General features: G+C 42.9%; 1 protein-coding gene across 2 annotated transcripts in view; it reads left to right on the top strand.

Moving 5' to 3' along the window:
• Positions 1-27,155, top strand: part of ZC3HAV1 (zinc finger CCCH-type containing, antiviral 1) — a 64,297-nt gene that overhangs the window by 29,936 nt on the left and 7,206 nt on the right. For both annotated transcript variants that reach the window (XM_072777364.1, XM_072777363.1), the window contains 7 exons: positions 679-802; positions 3,228-3,402; positions 9,716-9,836; positions 15,120-15,216; positions 17,608-17,689; positions 18,324-18,454; positions 18,850-18,983. In XM_072777364.1, coding sequence (XP_072633465.1) covers positions 679-802; positions 3,228-3,402; positions 9,716-9,836; positions 15,120-15,216; positions 17,608-17,689; positions 18,324-18,454; positions 18,850-18,983 — 864 coding nt within the window. The remainder of the gene's footprint in view (positions 1-678; positions 803-3,227; positions 3,403-9,715; positions 9,837-15,119; positions 15,217-17,607; positions 17,690-18,323; positions 18,455-18,849; positions 18,984-27,155) is intronic.

Genomic DNA, 27,155 nt, shown 5'->3' with positions numbered 1-27,155 from the left:
TCTTTTCATATACTAAAAGCAAACAAATGAAAGACAAAAAAAAAAAAAAAAGTATCCAGCCAACATGCTTTCACAGTTCATGTCCTGTCGCACAATGATGCCAACTTTTTTTCAGTGGGTTTGTGGTCGAGGTGGCATCAAAGCACCCACTAATGAGAAAACTGTATAAGATAAGTAGATACATAAATTAACCTAAGTACCAACTGGGTCCTGAGTACTGGCTAAGGGAATACAAATTATAAGTCAGATCAGGACAGAGTGAGATGAGTGAGGGAATCTTTCTGGAAGAACCAAATCTTAAGCCAGGGCTTCAAGAAAATGCATACAGCTGTGGACACTAGAGAGTAATTTGTCTCCATGTACCCCTTGGGGGTGCAGGAGGGGTAACCATACATTTGTAATGACGTCAGATTTCCATGTGGATAGAGTGACTCTGGGGAGTGGGGAGCTTTGTTTTCTGGTGAGTCTCTATTGGTGACAAGGGAAGCTGGAGCTATGGGGCGGTGTAGGCAGGAATCAGCATGGGCAAAGGCATAGACTGGAAGGAAGTGTGCTCGCATGCAGGTGCAGCATGGCGGGAAAGGCAGCCCTAAATGGGGGAAAGGCAGCAGTGAACTTGGTTGAATTGGTTAGAACCGCCACTCAACAGACCCTCAGACTTCCTCTCTGTCTTTGTAGAGAACTGCAACAAAGTTCATTTCCACCTGCCCTACCGCTGGCAGATGTTCTTTGCAAACACCTGGATGGACCTCCAGCCCATGGAAAATATTGAGAAGGCCTATTGTGACCCCCAAATCCGCATGTAAGTTGGGGGCCAGACTGGCTTTTGAGATCCACAACATCATCAAAAGAAAGCATAGTGCTGGGCATATGGCAAGAGGAAAAAAAAATTTCCTTCAGAATCCCATTCAAGTTTCAGGTAACTCTTGAGATAAAAAATGGCAGATGCCTCCTAAATTCAGGAAGGAAAAACAAACAAACAAACAAAACACGAGCCAGATTTGAAGTCACAAAGAACCTGGCCGATATACTAGGGGTTCTGAGACTCTTTGCTGACTCGTGTGATATGAACACGAGTGTGTCCTGCAGAAAAACACATTGCAGAGGTCAGTTTGTAATACTGTAAACTCACAACAGGACTATTATAAGTATGGTGATTATAGGTCAAAAGAGCCTCTGGCTTAATTTGATAGCTATAGAACACGAGTTGAGTAATTTCATATAGTTGTCGTGCAGAATGTTGTCTACTTGAGCATTTTATGTCTTTCTTTATGTTTGCTATTTTCTCTATCTTGGAGGTATCTAAGGGGATACCTTATATTTCTGTTTCTGCCAGTGATGAACTGGGTGATACCACATATGACTATATTTATAAGGTGCATCCTAGTTTTATAAAGTAAGTTCTTTTTTTCCCCTTATTCCCTATGCTGTACTTTTCATCCTCGTGACTTACTTATTTTATAACTGAAGTTTGTACCTCTTACTACCCCTCACCTGTTTTGCCCATCGTCCAACCCTCTCCCTTCTGGCAACATTAATTTTGTTTTCTATATTTATAATTCTGTTTCCTCCATCTCTTCTTCCTTCTCTTCCTCTTTTCTTCTTTTTTCCTTTCTCTAATAAGGAAATTTTGTGTATATATTGGAGGGAAGGATTGCGTACATTCCATCGTCTTAGAGTGAATTTTTGGTGGAGATTCTTTGTTACTGCATTTTGCCACTAGAGGGTAGCATCAGCCACTTTCTTGTTTGGAGGTGTGTTTCCCCCGCACCCCCCAGGTAAATCTGAAGCTGGCTTCCTCAACTTCTCACTATTTTTTTTTAATTTTTATTTATTTATGATAGTCACAGAGAGAGAGAGAGAGAGAGAGGCAGAGACACAGGCAGAGGGAGAAGCAGGCTCCATGCACCGGGAGCCCGACGTGGGATTAGATTCCGGGTCTCCAGGATCGTGCCCTGGGCCAAAGGCAGGCACCAAACCGCTGTGCCACCCAGGGATCCCCTCAACTTCTCACTATTAACTTTTGGGGCTACATAGTGATTTTGTTTTCAGGAGGCAGTTTAGCAGCATTCTTGGCCTTTATCCACTGGATTCCTGTTGTGATAACCAAAAATCTCTTTCAACATTGTTAAATGTCCTCTGCGGGACAAAACTATTCCTCATTGAGAACTACTGATTTAGTGGGTGTTTCTTAGAGCAATAGTTTTCAAACTTGTTGGTCTCAGGACCCTTGTATCCTAAAATACATTGAGGATCCCAAAGAATTTCTGTTTCTGTGAATTATAGCTGTCAACGTTTACCATATTAAAAATCAAAACCGAGAAAAATTCAGTATTTATGGATTCATTGAAAAATAACAATAATAAATTCATTACATGGTAACATAAATACCATATTTTTATATAACTATGCTTATATAGTTATAAATAGTTATATGTAATAGCTATATATGTACATATAATTAAATAATAACTTTTCCAAAATGAAACCAAGATATTCCCTCAGAAGAATGGACGTTGTTTTATACTTTGGCAAACCTCTTTCATCTGTTGTAGAATCACAACATCATGTAGCCTCTGGCAGACTCCACTGTGCACCTATGAAAGCATGAAAGTGAAAAGGCAAATCATGTCTTAATCTTTTTTTTTTAATTTTTTTTTTTTATTTATGATAGTCACACAGAGAGAGAGAGAGAGTGAGAGAGAGGCACAGGCATAGGGAGAAGCAGGCTCCATGCACCGGGAGCCCGACGTGGGATTCAATCCCAGGTCTCCAGGATCGCGCCCTGGGCCAAAGGCAGGCGCCAAACCGCTGCGCCACCCAGGGATCCCCGTGTCTTAGTGTTATTATGAAAATAACTTCCTGCAAAGGTCTCAGACCACATAGTGTAACTAATTAAGTGATAATATTTGAGAAAACTTACCTACATGAGTTTCTAACATTGAGCCAATCCTTTGTTTTGTGGGCACATTTTATCCTGACATATTTGTTGAGGATGGATTATATTTTGTGACATGATTAACTCTATGGGACAAGTAACTTACCCATCCTCTCTGCATTTCAGTTTTTTTCTTCTTTGGTGTATAAGACCTGGAGTTGTATAAAGAAAATTTGAAGTTCCCTGTCATCTCTAAGATCTTAATTCTGTGCTTTTGTTAGGGAAGACCAGATTGTAGAAGATCAAGTTCAGTAAAGTATGCTGTTAACTTTCAACTTTTCCCTCTCAGCTTTTCTATTGGAAATAAAAGCATCGATTTCCAGAAAATGACTTGTAATTCTATTCCTATCCGACGCATCTCCACGCCTTCATCTGTCACGACGCTGACCAATTTTGTCTTTGCCACAAAATGGATTTGGTACTGGAAGAAAGAATCAGACATATGGGTTCAATATGGGGAGGAGGTGAGTACCATTCCTCTTTGTGGAGGCTCTAGTTTAGACTTGATACTTCCAGATAAAACTAATGATAAAATCCAAAAAAAACCCCAAAAACTAGGGATCCCTGGGTGGCGCAGCGGTTTAGCGCCTGCCTTTGGCCCAGGGCGCGATCCTGGAGACCCAGGATCGAATCCCACATCGGGCTCCCGGTGCATGGAGCCTGCTTCTCCCTCTGCCTATGTCTCTCTCTCTCTCTCTCTCTCTCTGTGTGACTATCATAAATAAATAAAAATTAAAAAAAAAAAAAAAAAACCCAAAAACTAATGATAAAATGCTTGATGCCTAATTGGTTACCCATGGAGCACCGATATAGTACAGGAAGTCATACTTTTTCACGTTATACACAGCTTTATTTGCATTTTGCTTAGTAAGCATCTACTCTTTTTTTTTTTTTTTTTTTTTTTTTTTTTTTTTTTAAATTTTATTTATTTATGATAGTCACACAGAGAGAGAGAGAGGCAGAGACATAGGCAGAGGGAGAAGCAGGCTCCATGCACCGGGAGCCCGACGTGGGACTCGATCCCAGGTCTCCAGGATCGCGCCCTGGGCCAAAGGCAGGCGCCAAACCGCTGCGCCACCCAGGGATCCCTCTTTTTTTTTTTTTTTTTTTAAGGATTTTATTTATTTATTCATGGGACACACAGAGAGAGGCAGAGACACAGGCAGAGGGAGAAGCAGGCTCCCTGCAGGGAGCCCGATGTGGGACTCAATTCCCAGACCTGGATCACGACCTGAGCTGAAGACAGATGGTCAACCACTGAGCCACCCAGGGGCCCCAGCAAGTGTCTACTCTGATTGCTGTCATAAGTGACAGCATCTGTGAATTATTTTCAGTACCCTTCTTTCTTCATGATCAGGGACTGAGGTGGAACCTTGAGCTAGCTTCCTCTGTGTTAGTTCGTAAATGTACAGAGACTACTGCTTCCAGCCGGTGGAGCACAGCAGGCAGGGTGAGAAATCAGAAGACTGGTAGATGGTCATTAGGATTCTGGATTCAGATGGATTTGAAGGCTGGAACTGGCTTATCCACAGAAGGACACAGTAACAGACCATAGAAGTTCAGATAAGCACGGCTTCTATCTAGTGTTTCTTCCTCTCTTTGATTCACAGGATTAAATTGAGAGAGAGAGAGAGAGAGAGAGAGAAGGCAATGAGATGAGAGTGATAAGAAAGAAAAAAGGAAAGCGAGAGATTAAAATGAAGCCAAAGCCAGGGTGCCTGGGTGGCTCAGTTGGTCAAGCGTCCAGTCCACCCAGCTCTTGATCTCAGCTCAGGTCTTGTTCATGAGTTCAAGCTCCGTGTCAGGCTCGCTGGGTATGGTTCTACTTAAAAATAAGTAAATAAACAAAAATTGAAGAGAAAAAAAAATGCAGCCAAAGCTGAAGCAGGACAATGAAATGCCAGCAAAAGAAGCTGATGGGCCCTGAGTTTGGCTGTGAGCCGCCTTGCTTCCAAAGCACACAGAGAAACGCCATCTGTCAAGGCTCACCTGTGCCTCTATGGGAAGAACACACCAATTCCTCAGGAGAAGCATTGCTTTTTTTCTGTTGGTGGAGCCTGAGGAAGACCTCTCCTTTGGGGCTACAGAGAGGAGAGCACATATGCTGCAGCCAGTGAGGTCCTCCCCATGAGCCCTACTGACTCCACGTAGTGCAGTGGTTTCCCCACTGTCCTAGCAGCACATCTATGCCATCAAACAACCATTCACAGAACCCGGATAGACAGACGGGAGTAGAGCAGAGCTGCCTGTGGCACGGGGGAGAGGGGCTCAGAGCCTGGTCTCTTGGTGTCTGTCCCCTTTGCTCTTCTCTCTCTTGTGGTGGCTTGTGGAGCAATATGGTGTGACAACCCCCCTGACGTTGAGCATCGTACAGGTTGTTTCCATGGTCAAGCCAAGGATGATGTCAGAGGGCAGTTCTATAAATGTGATCCTGTGAGTTGACTGTGGAAATAGATATTATAAACTCAATTAGTCTTGGTTAAAATAAAAATAAACTATATGCTTTGGTGGTTCATGTGTCAAATACTGGCAAATACTTTTCAGTAAGATGGGAAGAAGGTTGGAAAAGATTTACATTTGTGTGACCTCAGGGGTCCTGGAGACCAAGGAAGAATGCCGGTGGGGAATAGATGATATTTAAACGTACACAAATTCCATTGCTCGTGTTCCCTAGTAAAATATCAAGCAACTTCCGATAAAGCTGCTTGATACAGGGCACGTAGGTCAGTTAAGCATCTGCCTTTGGCTCAGGTCGTGATCCTGGGGTCCTGGGACGTAGCCCTGGATTGAGCTCCCTGCTCAGAGGGGAGCCTGCTTTCCTCTCTGCCCCTCCCCCGTGCTCGTGCTCTCTCTCACGCTCTCTCTCTCAAATAAATAAATAAAATCTTTTTTAGAACGCAACAAACTACTCTTTTTTTTTTTTTTTTTATGATGAGAGAGAGAGAGAGAGAGAGAGAGAGGCAGAGACATAGGCAGAGAGAGAAGCAGGCCCCATGCACCGGGAGCCCGATGTGGGATTCGATCCCGGGTCTGCAGGATCGCGCCCTGGGCCAAACAAAGGCAGGCGCTAAACCGCTGCGCCACCCAGGGATCCCCCGCAACAAACTACTTGACACAAAGTTCTCCATGGGACATTCAATCTGTGTTAAATGCAAAGTCCTAGAACATAACTTGGAACTTGATGCAAACACGTAAAATGTTGTTGGATTCATTTAATCTGTGGCACATGTTCTGGGTGATTTGAATAAACTATTATAGTCTCATATTAATTAGACCCATTATTACATAAATTTGAGTTGGCTCTTCTGCTATTTAAAAAAAAGAAGAAGGAAAATAGGCCGTAGGTTTAGTGTTTTCCTTGCTGTCTGTCCCAATGACATAAAAATTGATCGTTCTAGGAGATTTGAACCACAAGAGAAGGAGCAGCCTGGTTTCTTTCAGAGTTCAGTGTGTATGGATGGGTCAAGTCTGCAGCTCTTTGATAGTGTGGTTTGATCCAGTGTAGAGGTTAGAATATTTGAAGAGAAGAGTGGACTGCATAGCCTTCAGACAGGGAGAGTCCTGCAGGTTTTATTTCTTGTAATTGAATTTTTAGTAAGAGTTGGGGCAGCTAAGATTTCTGGGTCAGGAACCTCCCTAGTAGAAACTGGGAGAACAGCTTGTGCCAGCCAAGGGTAAGTACATATGCTTTGACTGTGAACTCTCTGGAATGTAGACTTGATATCATTTTATGGAAATTAAGGCACTTAGCCAGGACTTGTCCCTACATAGATGGTAGGCAGGGAGAGGATGTGGCATTGGAAGAGTGATGGTTGAGTAGTTGGGCAGGTGGGCAGCAGTGGTGCAGGACAGAGTGACAGCAGGAGTGACGGCAGGGCAGGTCTTCCTGGGGTTTGCATCAGGCAGTGCCTGCAGATCCAGCCCGCCAGAGATGTTTACTAGCTGGGAGCTGAGCTTAGTAGCTCTGATAGCTGGTGTTGAGGGGCAGGAGTCCATGGATGAGAGCTCTAGAAACCAAGATCAAGGCAGTCATGTGGGAACAGGACAAAAGCCAAGACTTGGTTACTGCAGTGGAGACACACATTCATGTCTTTAGGGAGAATAAATCATTGAGGTCTCTACCACTCATCATCACTCCTTCACTTATTCAGAACTGGAGTACAGTGTGAAGGAAGGGCCCGAAGCACGCTAGGCTGTCCACATGCTCAGACACTGGAATTGCCTAGTCCTGTCCAGTATGACAACCACCAACCACTTGTGGTGGCTATTTCATTTTATTTTTTTTATTTTCATTTTTTATTTTTTAAAGATTTTATTTATTTATTCATGAGAGACACAGAGAGAGAGAGGCAGAGAAACAGGCAGAGGGAAAAGCAGGCTCCATGCAGGGAGCCCCAGGTGGGACTTGATCCCAGGACTCCAGGATCGAGCCCTGGGCCAAAGCCAGAGCCAAACCGCTGAGCCACCCAGGGATCCCTTGGATATTTTATTTTATTTTATTTTATTTTTTTAAACTTTTTATTTATTTTTTAAAGATTTTATTTATTTATTCATGAGAGACACAGAGAGAAAGAGAGAGAGGCAGAGACACAGGCAGAGGGAGAAACAGGCTCCACGCAGGGAGCCCGACGTGGGACTCCATCCCAGGTCTCCAGGATCAGGCCCCGGGCTGAAGGCAGAGCTAAACCGCTGAGCCACCCGGGCTGCCCGGATATTTCATTTTAAACTTCAGTTAATTAAATTTGAATAAAATGAATACTTCAGTTCCATGGTCACACTTGTCACATTTAAGTGCTCTACAGCTACATGGAGCTAGTGGCTTTCATATAGGAAAACATAGAGGATGTGTCCAGTGAAATGTTCCAGAAAATTCCAGGGGACAACCCTGATCTAGACCCAAAAGCCTTGCCAGCAAAGTCAGGCCCTCAGGCTAGCAACGTGGGCACCCTGGGAGCCCTTTGGGAGAATTAAATACCCTTTCCCTGAATTTGTATTCTGTGATCTGCTTTTTAACTGGATTCCCAGGTGATTCACACACAAATTAGAGTTTGAAAGTCCTGGCCTAGAGTTTGTAGATTATCCTTCCAGCCTGGAACTGGCTCTGCTGAGCTGGCCTTCGGATGTCCCATAACGTCAGCTGTCAGAATGGGAAGCTAGGGGACACCTCGGTGGCTCACAGTGGTTGAGCATCTGCCTTTGGCTCAGGTCATGATCTCAGGGTCCTGGGGGAGCCTACATCTTCCTCTACCTATGTCTTTGCCTCTCTGTGTGTCTCTCGTGAATAAATAAATAAAACCTTTCAAAACAACAAAAAAAGGGAAATCAGGACAGTGATTTGAGATGGCAGCCCAGAGTCCCCAGAGGTGACTCACTGCCCCCTGTGTTTGTAGGCATTTGCCCACATCATCTGCTCTTTGGGGTCCTAGGAAGGCACGTGGCTCACCCACACATCATCTAATCACAGCCACCTCATTTCCTCCTGCCCCCTGAGGATGCCAATCTCGTTTACAATTATCCTGGTGGATAATGTCCCAGCAGCTGTTGCAGCAAACCTCTTCATGGTGTGACTTAGGATCTATAGCTTAGAAAGTTCTACTAAAGGTAGCTTTCTTGTCACTTCCACCTGTTTGTCCCATTTCTACCTTTTGAACCCCTTTCTCGTTTATTCCCACTTTACACTGTGCAGACATCTGCCCTCACCATATTCCTCTCCAGGCTGAAGAGACCTAGTTCAGGCCTTTCTCCATCCAGGACATTTCCTTCGGAGGCTTTCATTGCGGCCTCCTCCCCTTACATCCAGCCGGCATGTTCACCGGGGAAGGGGCAGAGGTGTAGCTGAAAGCTGCAGAGCCCACAGTCTCATTAAAGGGACAGGGAGCCTCTCCCTGCCACCAGCTGCGAATTTGCTGTCATTAGCAGCTCCATTCTAGATCATAAGCAACGAGTGTCTCTTCGCCATGAAATATCGGGAACCCGTGCTATTAGGGCTTACATCCGATCTGCCCTGGTCTGCCACTCCCGTGTGGACCGTGGAGTGGTGGCCTAGCTTGTGTCTGCTAGAATCAACACTTACCTTTACCCACTCATCCTGATGTTTAGACCCTTTGTACAGACCTTGAGAGCAGAGATTGTATCCTTACATTTGTGGGGTGGTGTTCCGTGCCTCTTTCTTAATAGCCACAGTGAGTGGAAAATCCAGATGCTTTTGCAGTGTTATTGACTGACTGGGGGATCGGTCCATTTTATTTGCTTACTCTGGTTCAGGGCAGAGAAGAGGGAGGTCATTTACATTTGGACAGCAGTACACCCACTGGAAACTGCATTCTCACATGTGATATCCTAAAAATAGCTACCATGTTCTACTCGATGCCAGAGTGTTGGATTCTGTTAGATGGCAAGGGCAGACATGATTTCTGTACCGTGGGTGTCAGTTGCTCTGTACGCTAAGGTCATATTTTATAGAAGGTATAAAAAGGATATTGCAACGAGCTCCATTTTTCAGGCATCCCCTGAGTGTATAGTCCATTTCTGCAAGGTAGACGGTTGTCTTCTAGCTCCATGATGGGGATACTACAAGAGGATGTGACATGGCCTCCACCTGGCAGCCTTTACAGTCTGGTTTGGGAGGCAAGATGCATTCCAGTTCAAATCCCATGGCTGAAGTACAGTTGTATAAGACATATGATAGAGATTTCTTAAAAGCCTACCCTGAAGTATCTTTACTATTTATTTATTTATTTATTTATTTATTTATTTATTTATTTATTTATTTTTTAGGCTGGTAATCAGGAAGCTTCAAACATCGACTCTTCCTACCTGGAGTCCTTCTTTCTATTGTATCCAAGGGGAATTGTGCCATTTCAGGCGGGTTCACGGAACTACGAGCTGAGTTTTATAGGTGAGACTTCGCATTTGGCAGTGGTGCCTATTACTCGAATCTGGCATGTGGTGGGAGTGGGAGCAGAGTGGAGGTGCATGCTGTACCCAGGATCACGATCCTTTTTAGTAAGGTATGAAGTATGATGGGGTGGAAGCCAGTGGCTGTCAGCAGAGGCCTGTGCTCGAGAGCCTTGGCTCTGACCACATAGTAGTATGTAACACAGGGAACAGCACCTGGCCTCTCTAGGCCACCATTCTCTCTCTATGAAATGAGGGCAGGGGATGAAGTGGTCTCTAAGGGGTACTTCTAGCTCGGCCATTCTAAGTTTCTGATTCTGGATGGGCTCTATCCCAGGCTGAGGCAGAAGTTCAGGGGCTGGTGACTCCAATAGAGACCTTGGTCCAATGGGTGCCTTCAGAATTGTAGAACCTTGCTGTTCATTTTGGGCTTCATCATCTAGATTAGTGGTTTTATCCATCACCTTTTCTAAAGACTTTCCCTTCCACCATGTTGATTTGAGCTCCATGGGAAGGCCGTCAGCTTAGCTTCTACCAATCTATTGTGTTTAGTAAGAAATCAGAGCAGGAACTGGCCTCCCTCCGAATATACTGTCTCACCAGCTGCACCCTGGCACACTTCATTGCATATGGTCAGATAGTTGCCCTTTCAGGATCCCTACAGGTGCTTTGAAAGAGGTAAAGAAGATTTTCTCAGGTCCTTGACATTCCAGGTTGCTTCGGGCCCTGTGCCAATTACTGTGTATTAAGTAATATAGCTTTGAAGGACATCAGACCAGCTGCTGTATTTTGGAAAGCAATCTGATGCTACATATCAAGAGATATTAAAATATGTTTGCTTTGGGGCACCTGGCTGACTTGGTCAGTAATGCATGTGACTCTTGATCTCAGGATTGTGAGTTCAAGCCCCATGTTGGGCATGGAGCCTACTTAAAAAATGCTAAACTATGCTTGCTTTTCATTCTCTTAGGAATCTTTCTAAGGGAATAATTAGAATTCTGGTGAATTCACCAGAAGGAAAAGGAAAGTGATGAGCATGAAGATTTTTAGTAAAGCCTATTTGACATACTACAGTAGAGGTATGTCCTTTAGGGTACTAGCATAGTGACCAAACCAATTAGGTATTAAATTTTAGTAGAGTATTGGTTAAAATTTTTGATTATGAAACCTGCACAGTAAAAGCAAAATTTAATATTGTTAAGTGAAAAAGGCAAACCTCCAAATGTATGTTTTTGTGCCTTTCTTTTTAGATGTTGTATTCAAATGAAAAGGTTTTCTTTTTTTTCAAATGGAAAGTTTTTTTGTTTGTTTTTTAATGTAATATGGGGGGGGCAGCCTGGGTGGCTCAGCGGTTTAGTGCCTGCCTTTGGCCAGGATGTGATCCTGGAGTCCTAGGATCGAGTCCCATGTCGGGCTCCCTGCATAGAGCCTGCTTCTCCCTCTGCTTGTGTCTCTGCCTCTCTCTCGCTCTGTGTCTCTCATGAATAAATAAATAAAATATATATTTTTTAATGTAATATGGGGACACCTGGGGCTCAGCAGTTGAGCATCTGCCTTCGGCTCAGGGCATGATCCCGGGATTCGGGATCAAGTCCCACATCAGGCTCCCTGCAGGAAGCCTGCTTCTCCCTCTGCCCGTGTCTCTGCCTCTCTCTGTGTCTTAAATAAATAAATAAATAATAAATAAATAAAATCTTAAAAATCAATAAATAAATGTAATATGCATGGTAAATGCAACAATGTATGCATGTGGACCAAGAGCAGAAGAGAGTAGGAAGAAACAGAAATCTCTTCTGTTGGGGATGCCTGGGTGGTTCGGCAGTTGGGCGTTTGCCTTCGGCTCAGGATGTGACTCCGGGGTCCTGGGATTGAACTCTGCATCAGGCTCCCCGCATGGAGCCTGCTTCTCTCTCTGCCTGGGTCTCTGCCTCTCTCTCTAGGTCTCTCATGAATAAATAAATAAAATCTTTAAAAAAAAAAAAAGAAATATCTTCTGTTGGATGGTGAGATTAAGAATGGCTTAAATAAATTTTTTTTTCTTTAGATATTATTCTATTGCTTTGGCAATTTAAAAAGGTGATGGAGGGGATCCCTGGGTGGCTCGGCGGTTTGGCGCCTGCCTTCGGCCCAGGGCATGATCCTGGAGTCCTGGGATCGAGTCCCGCGTCGGGCTCCGGGCGTGGAGCCTGCTTCTCCCTCCTCCTGTGTCTCTGCCTCTCTCTATGTCTATCATAAATAAATAAATAAATCTTTAAAAAAAAGAAGGTGATGGAGTGGGGAGAACCAATAATGTACCTTGTTCCCCAAATCTGAAGAAATTTGACTGGCAATTTTGTTCACCTGGTTCATAGAAACTAGTCCAGAGCAGTTTGGTATTCCGGGTGAATTTCCCCCCATTTCTTATATTCTGACATTCATTAAACTAGTATTGGAGTCGCAGCTCTGCCCTGTTCTAGATGCGGGCAGCAGGCAATTTCTGAAAGCGATAATAGCTCTGGGGAAAATGAAGCAGTGTGGTGAAGAAGCCAGAGAATCTAGGAGAGTATCTAGTTTTGTTTTGTTTTTAAGATTTTATTTATTCATAAGAGAGAGAGAGAGGCAGAGACACAGACAGAGGGAGGAGCAGGCTCCATGCAGGGAGCCTGATGTGGGACTTGATCGCAGGACTCCAGGATCATGCCCTGGGCCGAAGGCAGGCACTAAACCGCTGAGCCACCCAGGGATCCCTGAGAGTATCTAGTTTTATCCCAGGAAGAGACTGTGGAAGGAAGGGAGCAGCCCATGCACATGGGAAGCAGGGCCCCCCAAACCTGCAGACAAGCTGGTTTCATAGAACAGTGGGAAGGCTGGTAAGAGATGGGAGTGCTGAGAGGTGTGGAGCAGAATTGTGGCAACATCTTTCTCTTCCTCTTTATTCTTTTTTTAAGATTTATTTATTTTGGGACACCTGGGTGGCTCAGCAGTTGAGCATCTGCCTTCAGCTCAGGTCATCCCGGGGACCTGGGATAGAGTCCCGCATCAGGCTCCTTGCAAGAAGCCTGCTTCTCCTTTTGCCTATGTCTCTGCCTCCCTCTCTCTCTATGTGTCTCTCATAAATAAATATATAAATCTTTTTTAAAAAGATTTATTTATTTATTTGAGAGAGAGAATGTACGTGTATGAGCAGGGGGAAGGGCAGAGGGAGAGGGAGTAAAACAGACTCTGTTGAGTGAGGAGCTGGACTGGGGCTAGATCTTGTGACCCTGGGATCATGATCTGAGCCGAAATCAAGAGTCAAATGCTTCATTGACTGAGCCACCCAGGTGCTCCACACCATCTCATTTTATCTTTTTATTGTTTATGTTTGTTTCACTTTACATCAACTCTACTGAAGCACAATTGCTTCGATAAAATGCTTCCATTTTAAGTGTGCAGTTGGATGAGTGTGGACAAAGTCCATGTGACTGCTATCCTTTTTTTTTTTTTTTTTTTTTTATTTATTTATGATAGTCACAGAGAGAGAGAGGCAGAGACACAGGCAGAGGGAGAAGCAGGCTCCATGCACCAGGAGCCCGACGTGGGATTCGATCCCGGGTCTCCAGGATCGCGCCCTGGGCCAAAGGCAGGCGCCAAACCGCTGCGCCACCCAGGGATCCCTGACTGCTATCCTGATCAAGATCTAGAGCATTCCCATCAGTCCAAGTTTCCTCATGCCCCTTTGCAACTGGTCTCTTCCTACCCCCATTTGCTCTCTGTCACCATAGATTAGTTGTATCTATTCTAGAACATCATGTAAATAGCATCTTGTGGCATGTACTCTGCATGTGGCTGACTTCTTTCACTCAGAATGTTTTTTAGACCCACCTATGTTGTTGCTTATACAGTAATTCTTCCCTTTTCAATGCCGAGTAACACTTCATTATAAGGCTATACCATGGTTTGTTTATCCATTCACCTGTTGATGTATTTTGATTGTTTTCACTTTCTGACTATTAGAATAATGCTACTAGGAACATTTCAATGCAAGTCTTTGTGTGGGTTTAAGTGTTCATTTCTCTTACGTGGGTACAAAGGAATGGGAATGCTAGATCACATAGGTAATGTATGTTTGACTTTATAAGAAACTGCCCAACTGTTTTCCAAAGTGGCTATGCCATTTTGTATTTTCTATAGCCATGTAAGATGATTTACTTTTTATTTTATTCTATTTTTTTTAAGATTTTATTTACTTATTCATGAGAGACACAGAGAGAGAGAGGCAGAGACCCAGGCAGAGGGAGAAGCAGGCTCCATGCAGGGAGCCCGACGTGGGACTCAATCCCAGGATTCCGGGATCAGGCCCTGTGCCAAAGGTGGCGCTAAACTGCTGAGCCACCCGGGCTGCCCTATTTTATTCTTTTTTTTTTAAAGATGTTACTTATTTATTAATTTGAGAGAGCGAGAAAGACCATGAGTCTGTCTGCGAAGGGGGAGGCAGGGGCAGAAGGAGAGAGAATCCCAAGCTGACTTCTCGCTGAGCACAGGGCCCTATATAGGGCCCAATCCTACCACCCTGAGATCGCAACCTGAGCTGAAACTCCGATACTCAACTGGCTGAGCCACTTAGGCACCCCAGATGATTTACTTTTTAAAAGCTCCTTCTGAGGATGCCCGGGTGGCTCAGCGGTTGAGCGTCTGCCTTCAGCTCAGGGTGTGATCCTGGAGTCTCTAGATCGAGTCCCATATCCGGCTCCCTGCATGGAGCCTGCTTCTCCCTCTGCCTGTGTCTCTGCCTCTCTCTCTCTCTCTCTCTCTCTCTCTGTCTCTAATGAATAAATAAATAAAATCTTTAAAAAATAAAAAGTAAAAACCTCCTTTGGCTGTAACTTTGGCCTGGGTCTACAACATGCATCAATTGAAAATGACATTTCACACTTGATCTAGAAAGATCCTTCAATATATAGCTACCACATTCCAACCCATAATCATTGATGCCTGGTTTAGGGCAGCTTACATGGATGATGTCTTGTTATCTGACTGCCCTAGTTCTTCCCTTTACTATCTGACCTTGATTTAAAGATTAGATTAATTGCTGACTGCTCATCTCATTGCCTCTTTGTTTTCTGGGTCTTATCATAAGGGCAGTCAGCAAAGGATACGAGTTTTTAATCATGAGCAATCCCCTTCTGGAAGGATTTTCTCTATTCATGCATGTTACAGCTCACTTGTGAATATTTGCTGTGTTACTAGCCTACAGAAAATAACAGTACATCATTTTCTAGGACTAATTCTTGGTTTTTGTTTGTTGTCTTTTTTCTGTCTAAAGGGATGATTCAGACAAATGTAGCTTCCAAGACCCAAAAGGATGTTGTCAGAAGGCCAACCTTTATGTCTTACAAGGATGTGGAGCAGATTAAAAGCAAGTAAGTGTTCTGAAGCACTGCCTACCAGCAGATGTTTAAGATATTCACCCACTGATCTCACCAAATCACTCTTGAATCTGTTTTCTTGAAATCTTCCTGCTTACATTACATGGCAGTTTCCTTTTGCATCATCTGTACTCGTGAAGCAGTATAGCTTGTCCAAAGGTGTAGGCGAGCAGGAACTCAATCTCCCTCTGACTCACAGGGGATTCGGGCAAGCCTCTCCTACCTGGGCCTCAGCATCTTCACTGTGAATGGCTGGATTGATGGGTGTGCCCCGGAAGTGATCAAGTGCATGATCATGATTCCTGGGTCCTGGGATCGAGTCCCACATCGCGCTCCCTGCATGGAGCCTGCTTCTCCCTCTGCCTGTGTCTCTTCCTCACTCTCTGTGTCTGTCATAAATGAATGAATGAATGAATGAATGAAAGAAAGAAGCTCAGTAAAATCTATATTGTTCATGAACGGTTTTGGAGATGGATTCCCCACTGTTGGATGATATGTGGTTATATAAAACACATTCAAAATTAATATTTGTGTGGAATCAGAAAAGACCCCGAATAGCCAGGGGAATATTAAAAAAGAAAACCATAGCTGGGGGCATCACAATGCCAGATTTCAGGTTGTACTACAAAGCTGTGCTCATCAAGACAGTGTGGTACTGGCACAAAAACAGACACATAGATCAATGGAACAGAACAGAGAATCCAGAAGTGGACCCTCAACTCTATGGTCAACTAATATTCGACAAAGGAGGAAAGACCATCCACTGGAAAAAAGACAGTCTCTTCAATAAATGGTGCTGGGAAAATTGGACAGCCACATGCAGAAGAATGAAACTAGACCACTCTCTTTCACCATACACAAAGATAAACTCAAAATGGATGAAAGATCTAAATGTGAGACAAGATTCCATCAAAATCCTAGAGGAGAACACAAGCAACACCCTTTTTGAACTTGGCCACAGTAACTTCTTGCAAGATAAATCCATGAAGGCAAGAGAAACAAAAGCAAAAATGAACTATTGGGACTTCATCAAGATGAGAAGCTTTTGCACAGCAAAGGATACAGTCAACAAAACTAAAAGACAACCTACAGAATGGGAGAAGATATTTGCAAAAGACGTATCAGATAAAGGGCTAGTATCCAAGATCTATAAAGAACTTTTTAAACTCAACAGCAAAGAAACCAATAATCCAATCATGAAATGGGCAAAAGACATGAACAGAAATCTCACAGAGGAAGACATAGACATGGCCAACAAGCACATGAGAAATGTTCCGCATCACTTGCCATCAGGGAAATACAAATCAAAACCACAATGAGATACCACCTCACACCAGTGAGAATGGGGAAAATTAACAAGGCAGGAAACCACAAATGTTGGAGAGGATGTGGAGAAAGGGGAAACCTCTTTGCACTGTTGGTGGGAATGTGAAGTGGTGCAGCCACTCCTGGAAAACTGTGTGGAGGTTCCTCAAAGAGTTAAAAATAGAGCTGCCGTGCGACCCAGCAATTGCACTGCTGGGGATTTACCCCAAAGATACAGATGCAATGAAACGCAGGGACACCTGCACCCCGATGTTTATAGCAGCAATGGCCACAATAGCCAAGCTGTGGAAGGAGCCTCGGTGTCCATCGAAAGATGAATGGATAAAGAAGCTGTGGTTTATGTATACAATTGAATATTACTCAGCCATTAGAAATGACAAATACCCACCATTTGCTTCAACGTGAATGGAACTGGAGGGTATTATGCTGAGTGAAATAAGTCAATCAGAGAAGGACAAACATTATATGGTCTCATTCATTTGGGGAATATAAAAAATAGTGAAAGGGAATAAAGGGGAAAGGAGAAAAAAATGAGTGGGAAATATCAGGAAGGGATACAGAACATGAAAGACTCCTAACTCTGGGAAACGAACTAGGGATGGTGGAAGGGGAGGTGAATGGGGGGTGGGGGTGACTGGGTGATGGGCACTGAAGGGGGCACTTGATGGGGTGAGCACTGGGTGTTATTCTATATGTTGGCAAATTGAACCCCATAAAAAATAAATTTATAAAACCCAAAATGGGTGTAAAATCAAGTATGAGATCTTTATAGTTAATTTATATAAATTTTTATAAAATTTATATAAATTTATATAAATTTTTATCCAAAATAACATTAATTTACCAAATTATGAATAATGACTTTTTTTTTTATGACTGTCTTTTTTAAAGAACTATGGTTACGAGGATGTCTGTACCAGGAATATTGCAAGAATATAATCCAAAATAAAGTACAAAGAATAAATTCTCTGGGAATTCTTGGTTTAGTGGCTGGAATTTCGGGATGGAACTCCGGCATATGGAACAGGGAACCAAGTGAATTCTTTGTCTTCTTTGTAGCTATCAGCTGATGCAGACCCTGTCAGAGCCTTTAATCTCAACACTACCTCCTCAGCCAGACTTTAGCTTGAATGGATATGAGGTACTTGGTTTTTGCCTTTTGGTGTGTAAATTGTTTCAAGGTGAGGAAAAGTACCTAGCCATAGATGTATAGTATTTGGATGAAAGAATGAATGGTTTCTGTAAAATTCTTGGATCAAGATTCAAAGGCATCCAGATGGTAACGGTGTTACCTTCCCAGAGAATGGTTGCCCTCTACAGGGCACCTCATTGTCTAGCCACGCACAGTCTCTTATGGGCACATCCTTACAAAAGACCCTACGAGATAGATATTATCATCTCCACTTTATGGAGGACAAAGCTGAAAACCAGAGAGTAAAAGTGCCTTGTCTGGTAGTTGGAGGTAAAGGGCAGGTTTCTGTGGGTGTGAGGAACTCACCAGGTCCCTAGACTAAATCGGACACCTCCAGGGGGCATCCTTTTGCCTTTAGGCATAATGCCTCGCTAGCCAGAATTCAGCCTGCGCAGATGGGCCCAGTGCCAGCTAGTTCATTACTAAGATGACCTGCCAGATGTGGAAACCCTAAGCCAGCTTATCCCACCTGCTACCGGAGGCCTGGCAAGGGTACTCCATGGCATAGGGGGCCACGTGTGTGGACATAGCATGCTTTAAATGTCTCCTGTTTCACATTTTACATATTTTTGAAATTTTTTAGTTGGTAGAGATCAATAACCAGAATCCGGAATATGTCATGATAAGTGAGTCTTTTAAAGCTTCCATGAAAAATTTCAAGATTGAAAACATAAAGAAGATCAAGAACACCAAGCTCTTGAATGCTTTTGAAAGGTTGGTGGCTGTATTATTGGATTGTTTTTTGGTTTCGGGTTTTTTTTTTTTTTTTTTTTAATGTAAAGTTTGAAAGGATTCATTAAGAGCTGCACTTTAAAACCTACCCACTGGTTTATTTTAAGTCAAGAGTTTCTTCAGTGTCTAGTTGTTTTGTTCATTTTGTAAACTCCAACTTCTCTGTTTCAGCTTTAGTTTTATGACTCTTTGATTTAATTTATCTATCATTTAAAAGTCATAAATTAACTTTTTTGCCTCTGGAGCATTAATGTTAGAAGCTCCATTCTGAAAGTGGGTGGAATAAAATTTTAAGATGATTAGACCTTAGTTGGGATTAATGTCATTAACTGGAGTGGAAGAGGAATGCTCTGGGTGTTTCACATTTCCTGTATTAGGAAAAAATTGAAGATGAACAACAGAACGGAAAAAATCCTGTTTTGTGCAACAAGACGCACCTATGTGGAGTCTATCTGTAAGGATAACTTCAACTGGATCATACATGGATCTTCTGATACCAAATATGGAAAAGGTTTGTGCTGGAATAGAGAAACCTAACTAGTAGAATCATAACTCAGGCTCTGTTATGAGGTATATGTCATGATTCTTTACTAACCAGCATGTGTGGATTTTGCATGCATGGAGAGTTAAGCTTATGTTCACCTTAACTGTCCAAATTAGAGTGGCACATTGGCTTGGGACTTGATTGCTGTATCAGAGCCCTGCTCCCATCTTAGGCTTTTTTGGGGGTGGAAGTATGGGAGAGTCTCTTACATGCTTGCAAACTCTTCTAACTGTTGGCTACATTGTCTACCATTTACTGTTCATTTCTACCTATGGCTCTTCCTGACTTAAGTCCAACCCTGTGACGCTGCTATAAGTAGCCTGCCTTTGCCACTTTTCTTTTTTCTTTTCTTTTCTTTTCTTTTTTCTTTTCTTTTCTTTTCTTCTTTTCTTTTCTTTTCTTTTCTTTTCTTTTCTTTTCTTTTCTCTTTTCTTTTCTTTTCTTTTCTTTTCTTTCTTTCTTTTTTTTTTTTTTTTTTTAAGATTTTACTGTGAGAGAGAGCCAGAGAGAAAAAGAGAGATTGAGAGAATGAGCAGGAGGGATGGGGCAGAGGGAGAGAGAAACAGACTCCTGACTAAGCAGGGAACCCGACTCAGGGCTCGATCCCAGGACCTGGGATCATGACCTGAGCCAAAGGCAGACATTTAACTGACTGAGCCACCCCCCTCTGCTCATTTTTGAATAAGATTACTTTTTGGTGTTGGGTCATACCTTCCATGTAATTCTTGAAACAAGCAAACACAACGAATCACTCATCTTAAGAGAACAACTAATAGTATATCAAGTTTTGAAGTGCGCTTAACTCATTATGATTACATTCACACACATTGCAGAAAGCAAGAGACCAGTCAGTCAGCCAACAAATATTTTTGAGTGACTTCTATACACTAGATACTGAAGACATAGCAGTGAACAAAGTAGACATGGCCTCCCAGCAAAATTACTTCACATAATTAAATGGTTGCAAATGTGCAACTACCGTAGAGGGAGTGAACAGGTCCTGTGGACACCGAACCTGGCTGGAGAGGTATTCCGAAGGAAAGGCACAGGAAGGATCATCTACATTGTAGAGTCCCTGTGGAGACTGAGCAATGAATGGTATAATGTATGGCTACACAGGAAACAGTTGAGACGTGATGCTGAGGGCACAGGAAGCTAATGAAGGATTTTAAGCTGGGGAATGATTTGATAGGAAGTTCATGTTTATTAGGTTTAAATGCATCAATAAAGGGATACCTGACTGGCTCAGTTGGAAGAGCATGCGACTCTTGATCTCGGGGTCATGAGTTCAAGTCCCATGTTGGGTGTAGAGATTACTTAAATAAATAAACTTAAAAAAAAACTGCATCACTAAAACTTACCTAGAAATGTTTGGGGAAAGAGGGATGTCCACCTTGAGTGAAATATGTTTCTTATGTTAGAACGCAAAGGAATATTTATCAGAGGAAGTGGACACATGGTACATTAGTGTTCGTAGGTCTTGGCTGTAATTGGCTGGGATAGTGGCATACATGGGCGTGTAGTCTGTTTTTCCTCTTTTGTATGTGAAAGAGCACTGAAACCCTCTGAAATTTATCTTGACAGTTTGATCATGTTACTTATTATCACTTCTCCTTTAAGTTGGCAAAAGAGGAGAGTTCTTGAGAGCCAGGAAAAACCCCTGTGAGTGGTGTGGAACAAGGGGGCAAAGATGGAGTCTGCAGTTCTCACAGATAGACAAGGTGTCTGTCCGGGATTTCTGCCCTGTGTTCCCAAGCCACCTCCCCTTAAGAAGACAGTGATCCTTCCACTTGGCCTGCCTCCTGTTTCACAGAGTTGGGAGGTGTTTTTGTTTTGTTTGTATTTATTTTTAGTATCAACTTTCCACTTCTTTTTTTTTTTTTTAAGATTTTATTTATTTATTCTTGAGAGACAGAGAGAGAGAGAGGCAGAGACACAGGCAGAGGGAGAAGGAGGCTCCACGCTGGGAGCCCAACGTGGGACTCGATCCCAGGACCCCAGGATCATGCCCTGGGCAGAAAGCAGGCGCTAAACCGCTGAGCCACCCAGGCTGCCCCAACTTTTCACTTCTATCACTGATATCCACTGATGGTATCAGTCCTGGATAGATACAAACCATTGGGTCTGTAATCTTTTTTGTTGTTGTTGTTTATTGAAGATTTTCTTTTAAATTTATTTATTTGACAGAGCAGAGCGAGCAAGAACATGAGTCGGGGGGAGGGGCAGAGGGAGAGAGATGCAGACTCCCCATTGAGCAGGGAGCCTAATGTGGGGCTCGATCGCAGGATGTGGAATCATGACCTGAGCAAAAGGCAGATGCTGAACCGACTGAGCCACCCAGGTGGCAACCTCACTGGGCCCACAATCTTAAAAAGTTTGGGCAGTTGTCCTAAAAGAAGCCAACTGGTAGACTTTAGAGATCTTGCTCCTCTCTGAGGGAAAACAAAGGACCCCCCTTTGCATGTGTGAAACCACTCCAGTTAGGCTGTTAGATGGCATGATTTTGTATGTGACTGTGTTAAGGAGAGTGTCAGGAGAGTAAGATGTGCCTGGAATGATAGAAGGGTTATGGGCTACCTTTTGATAAATTGGAGGTGGGAAGAGGGCATCTGTTGGGAGATGGAAGATCAGAGTGGAAGACGGGTTAGTTGGAGAGTTGGTAAAAGCTGGGAAGCGGAACCAGACCTGCTGAGCAGTCTGGACTGAGAATAATAACAGTTAGGTAAAAGCCACCCAACTTCACAGTCAAAGGAGATGATAAAAACTCAGATTTGGATAAAAAGTGGAAGTGAGGTGAAGTTAGCAAAAGAAGCACATGTTTGTGCTAAGGTAGCTAAGCAAACAAGGACCTGTCCTGGTTACAAACTGGATTCAAGAGGCCCGATGAGAGGCATAGGAGGCCAGGTAACTTGTTTGGGATCCAGGGTGCTGCAGGCATCGACATCTATAACATCTCCCAAGATTCTGCAACCCAGGTATCTCTCAATGCTAAATGGTTGGAAAGAAAGAGACAAAAATACTATTTTTGGTAATATGAGTGTCTATGTAGAAAACCCAAAAGAATCTATGGGGAATTGGAAGGTTGGCATTCCACATAGGAAGTGGGACACATGCATTCCTCTGCCGCAGGACTCCTCTCTGTTATCCCTGACAGGCCCAGCATGGTGGATGGAGCCCACGATGCCCGAATAACTGAGTTAGAGCCAACTTGACCTGTTCTGACTCCCAACCTAGAAGAATGTTCCTTTCCCTGGTGTTATTCAGAGTTCTAGTTAACAAAGTCCATTTTTTACAATGTATATCCAGGTCCTATTTTAGTAGTCAAAAGCTGGTAACGATTTTTTCTTTCTCCTTATAGAGTCCTTCCATAGTGATTCTTATCCTCTCTGAGACAAAGAATATGCCTGGCCAAAATAAAAGATGGTTATGTATAAAGAATTGTTAAGAGAAAGAAAAAACACAATGTTATACCATTATGTCAGTTATACTAAATAAATGAAAAAAATGAATAAAGTAGATTACAGGAAGACAGCATATTGTGAAGTCTTAAGTATGACCTAAGTATGACCTGTAGGACAATTCACAAAAGCTAGCTTGGCAGAAAACAAAACAAAACAAAACGGACAAGTTGGGAGAAGAGCGTTTATGAAGACTGGAGATGCCAAAGGCTGGGGAGGCTGTAGCAGCACAGGACATTTAAGATCTGGTGGGAATGACTGAGGATAAGGCTGGAGCAGGAAGTCAGTGTCTGCTCCTGAAACACCATGGAAGCCATGCTAAGGGGAGGGATTTTTATCCAGAGGTCAATCACAAACCACCAATGGCTTTGAGAAGGAAGTACCAATGACTCTGGCTGCGTTGTGAGAAAGGATAGGTGGGACCAAGCCTATAGGAGAGAAAGCAGGTAAGGAGGTCAATTTAAGAGTCTAGTCCATGGGGCACCTGGGTGGCTCAGCTGGTTAAGCAACTGGCTCTCGGTTTCTGTTCACATCCTCCTCAACTCAGATTATGAGTTTGAGCCCCACTCTGGGCTCTGTGCTCAGCGTGGAGTCTGTGGAAGATGCTCTCTTCTCCCTCGGCCATTCTCTCCTCCCTTTCAATAAATCTTTTTTTTTTTTTTTTAGATTTTATTTATTTATTCATGAAAGACAGAGAAAGAGAGAGAGTCAGACACTAGGCAGAGGGAGAAGCAGGCTCCCCACGGAGGATATAAGCCATTAGGACCCTGGGATCACGACCCCACCTGAAGGCAGATACTCAACCACTGAGCCACCTAGACATCCCTCTCTTAATAAATCTTAAAAAAAAAAAAAGAGTCCAGGCTAGAAATGAGGGTGGTCTAGATGCAAGTAGAGGGATGAAGAGGATACTGGGGTTCAGGAACTCTATCACTTGAAAGAGGTATTTGCAAGAAGACTGAGTCTAAGTCTTAGGAGAGCAGGCTACAGGGTTGGTCTTAGGGTTGGCTCACTTAAATATTGATTCCACATTATAGAAATGTGATTTTTAAAAACAACTGATGATCCTTTGGGAAAAAAAATCAGTTCTTTAGGGTAATGGCTACTCTTTTCTGAATGGTGAATGATAAAGTTGTCCTCCAAAGACCTAGAATACCTGTATAAAGAATCTTTTGTCATTGGCTTCATTTGTCTTTCGTTTGGTTATCACTGGTAAACAAAAATAGCTGAATAGGGGCACCAGGCTGGCTCAGGTGGTAGAGTGTGCAGCTCCTGATTTCTGGGGGTTGTGAGTTCAAGCCCCATACTAACCATTAACCATGGAGATTACTTTAAAAAATAGTTGGGGGCCCCTGGGTGGCTCAGTGGGTTAAATGTCTGACTCTTGGTTTCAACTCAGGTCATGATCTCAGGGCCATCAGATCAAGCCCCAGGTCCAGCTCTGTGTTGGATGTGGAACCTGCTTGAGATTCTCTCTCCCTCTCTCTCTGCCCTTCCCTGTGCTTGCGTGTGCTCTCTCTCCTCTCTCTCTCCCCACCCTCTCTCTCTATCTCTCCTCTCTCTCTCTCTAAAATAAATAAATAAATCTTGGGGGATCCCTTGGTGGCTCAGCGGTTTGGTGCCTGCCTTTGGCCCAGGGCGTGGTCCTGGAGTCCCAGGATCGAGTCCCACATCAGGCTCCCTGCATGGAGCCTGCTTCTCCCTCTGCCTGTGTCTCTGCCTCTCTCTCTCTCTCTCTCTCTCTGTCTCTCATGAATAAATAAATAAATCTTTAAAAAATAAATCTTTAAAAAATAGCTGAATAATCAAATTAGTATTCAGACTTTATTATAAAATAGAAAAAATTAATATAAGTATAAAAGTAACTTTGTGCCATTGAAATATACACAACTATCTCTGAATGTTGCAAATAAGTTTTATGGCTTTATCAAGCGATAAAAATGCACATTCAAGAAAAATATGGATGAAATTTTTGTCTCTTGATTTTATTCCATTTGCTTTAAGTCAAATATATTTTTACCAGTAAATCCATACTATTTATTTGACACCTTTTACATGCATAGCTGGATTTCACTTATCTGGAAATATTCGCTTTCTGAAAGATAACTTGGAATTGGAAAGAGTGAACAACTGTGTTATGAATAGCCTGAGTTGTTGTCATAAAATTCCTGTGCTGAAGATTATGTATGTTTTTTCTTGGGAGCTTCGCAGAATCATGTGGTCTTATTTCAAAACAGTGGTGGTGGTTGTTGTTTTTGTTTTTCTCAGCCTAGCAAGTGTGGAGTGGGAGTCGAGAGATGCTAGAGGTGGCAGCAAGAAGAAAGTTAGCAGTTTTAAGTGGAGAATGAGAGGGGAAATGATCTACGAGACACAAACACAGCTTAACATTGTTTTCAAGCTGTGTATAGACCATTAGTAAAGGAGTAAATGGCTCTGTCCCCCTTAGTAACTCAAGAGGGCCCCCCTATGTTGTAACACCGTATATCAGAATTAATATCTACATCTGATGCATCAGGAAAAGAGCAAAATGACTTGTTCTATTTTTTAAATCAGAGAAATATATATGTTTTAGAAAGATCTCCTTACAAAATAGCTTAAATTGTTTAGAAGTGGGGCACCTGGGTGGCTCAGTGGGTGAGCGTCTGCCTTTGGCTCAGGGCATGGTCCTGGGGTCCCGGGATCGAGTCCCGCTTTGGACTCCCTGTGGGGAGCCTGTTTCTTCCTCTACCTGTGTCTCTGCCTCTCTCTGTGTGTCTCTCCTGAATAAATAAATAAAATCTTAAAAAAAATTGTTTAGTAGTTCCAGAAATTGACCTATGAGGAATGGCTTTAGGAATGGCTCTTTGCAGACACTTAGAAATGACTTATGATTGGGATCCCTGGGTGGCGCAGCGGTTTGGTGCCCGCCTTTGGCCCAGGGCGCAATCTTGGAGACCCGGGATCGAATCCCACGTCGGGCTCCCGGTGCATGGAGCCTGCTTCTCCTTCTGCCTGTGTCTCTGCCTCTCTCTCTCTCTCTCTCTCTCTGTGACTATCATAAGTAAAAAAAAATAAAAAAAAAAAGAAATGACTTATGATTATACTATGATGCACAGAGGTGGGTAGTGTGATCGAGAGTTTGTAGTGGGCGTCCATCAAATGAGAAATAATAAAAATAAAGAAGGCACAGGGGTGCCGGGGCGGTTCAGTCGGTTAAGCATCTGACTTTGGCTTGGATCATGATCCTGGGGTTCTGGGATCAAGCCCTTGTTGGGTTTCCTACACAGTGGGAACTTCACTTCTTCCCCTCCCTCTTCTCCTGCTCCCTCTCCTGGCTTGTGCACAAGTTCTCTCTCTCAAATAAATAAAGAAAATCTTTTTTAAAAAGCAAAATAAAGAAGGCACAGCCTCTATACTCAGGGGATAGCAGAGTAGTATAGAATACATCTATATTTGGCCATCTGGTAAAACTGAGAGTGGGAACCGGCTAGGAGGGAAGGCTGGTGACCCAATAGAATTGTGGTGGGATGATGATTTTTGCTTTTGTCCTTGATCATTTTCCAATTATCTACTGGCCTACTTAATAAGATTATAAAAAGATCTGTATGAAAAAAAAGGATCTGTATGGACACTGTCTTTTAAATGTAAGCTTATTTTGGTCACACACCAGTAAAAAAAGAAAGACAAAAATACAACAGGAAAAAAAGAAAGGGAAAAGCAGTTGCAAGAAAGAGCTTATGAAATATGCCAATAAGCATATGAGAAGATGCTTAATGTCACTAGTATTGAGGGAAACACATATTAAAATTTTTCACACTTCGTATTGACAAAAATTAAAAAGATCGTTGATATCCAATGTTGGCAAAGTTTGGAGAAATGGGACTTTCTCCATTGCTGGTAAAATTTTTAAACTGTTTCTGGAGGACAATTTGTAATCTCTGTCAAAATATAATATGCACATGTCCTTTGACTCAGCCATTATAGTTTTGCAATCTATTCTATAGAAATGCTTATACAGGCTCTCAAAGGCATGTTTACTAGGATGTCTTAAAAGTATTTATTTAGAACTGTTCTTGGTTCAAAGCCATAGCAAAGGGATCCCTGGGTGGCGCAGTGGTTTGGCGCCTGCCTTTGGCCCAGGGCGCGATCCTGAAGACCCGGGATCGAGTCCCACGTCAGGCTCCCGGTGCATGGAGCCTGCTTCTCCCTCTGCCTGTCTCTCTCCCTCTCTCTCTCTCTCTATCGTAAATAAATTTAAAAAAATATTTGAAAAAAAAAAACATAGCAAAAAGTAAAAGCAACCTATATTTTAATCAATACAAAGGTAGTTAAATTGAACATCCATACAATGGAATCCTGTGCAGCCATTAAAAAGAATGAGGTGGAGTTAAACGGAGTGACAGCAAAATTTCCAGGACTAGAGTGTAGAAAAATGCAGAACAGTTCATACAGTATAATCCTAAAATTAACAAATAAAAGAACATCAAACTACCAGAGTAAATGTGTTATATATGTATGTAAATGCCTAGAAATGGGTCAGAGGATCCCCACCAAGCTGGTGACTGTGTTTTTGAGGGACTGCAGGCAGGAAAATGGTAGGTCAGTATAAGTGGACTTTCATTTTCTTTCTTTTTTTTTTTTTCATTTTCTTCTTTCTTTTTCTTTCTTTCTTTCTTTCTTTCTTTCTTTCTTTCTTTCTTTC

This window comes from Canis lupus, chromosome 15 (genome assembly GCF_048164855.1).
Source record: "Canis lupus baileyi chromosome 15, mCanLup2.hap1, whole genome shotgun sequence".
Classification (NCBI taxonomy): Eukaryota; Metazoa; Chordata; class Mammalia; order Carnivora; family Canidae; genus Canis; species Canis lupus.
The sequence above is the reverse complement of the archived record's forward strand: the minus strand, read 5'-3'. Positions and strand labels throughout refer to the sequence as shown.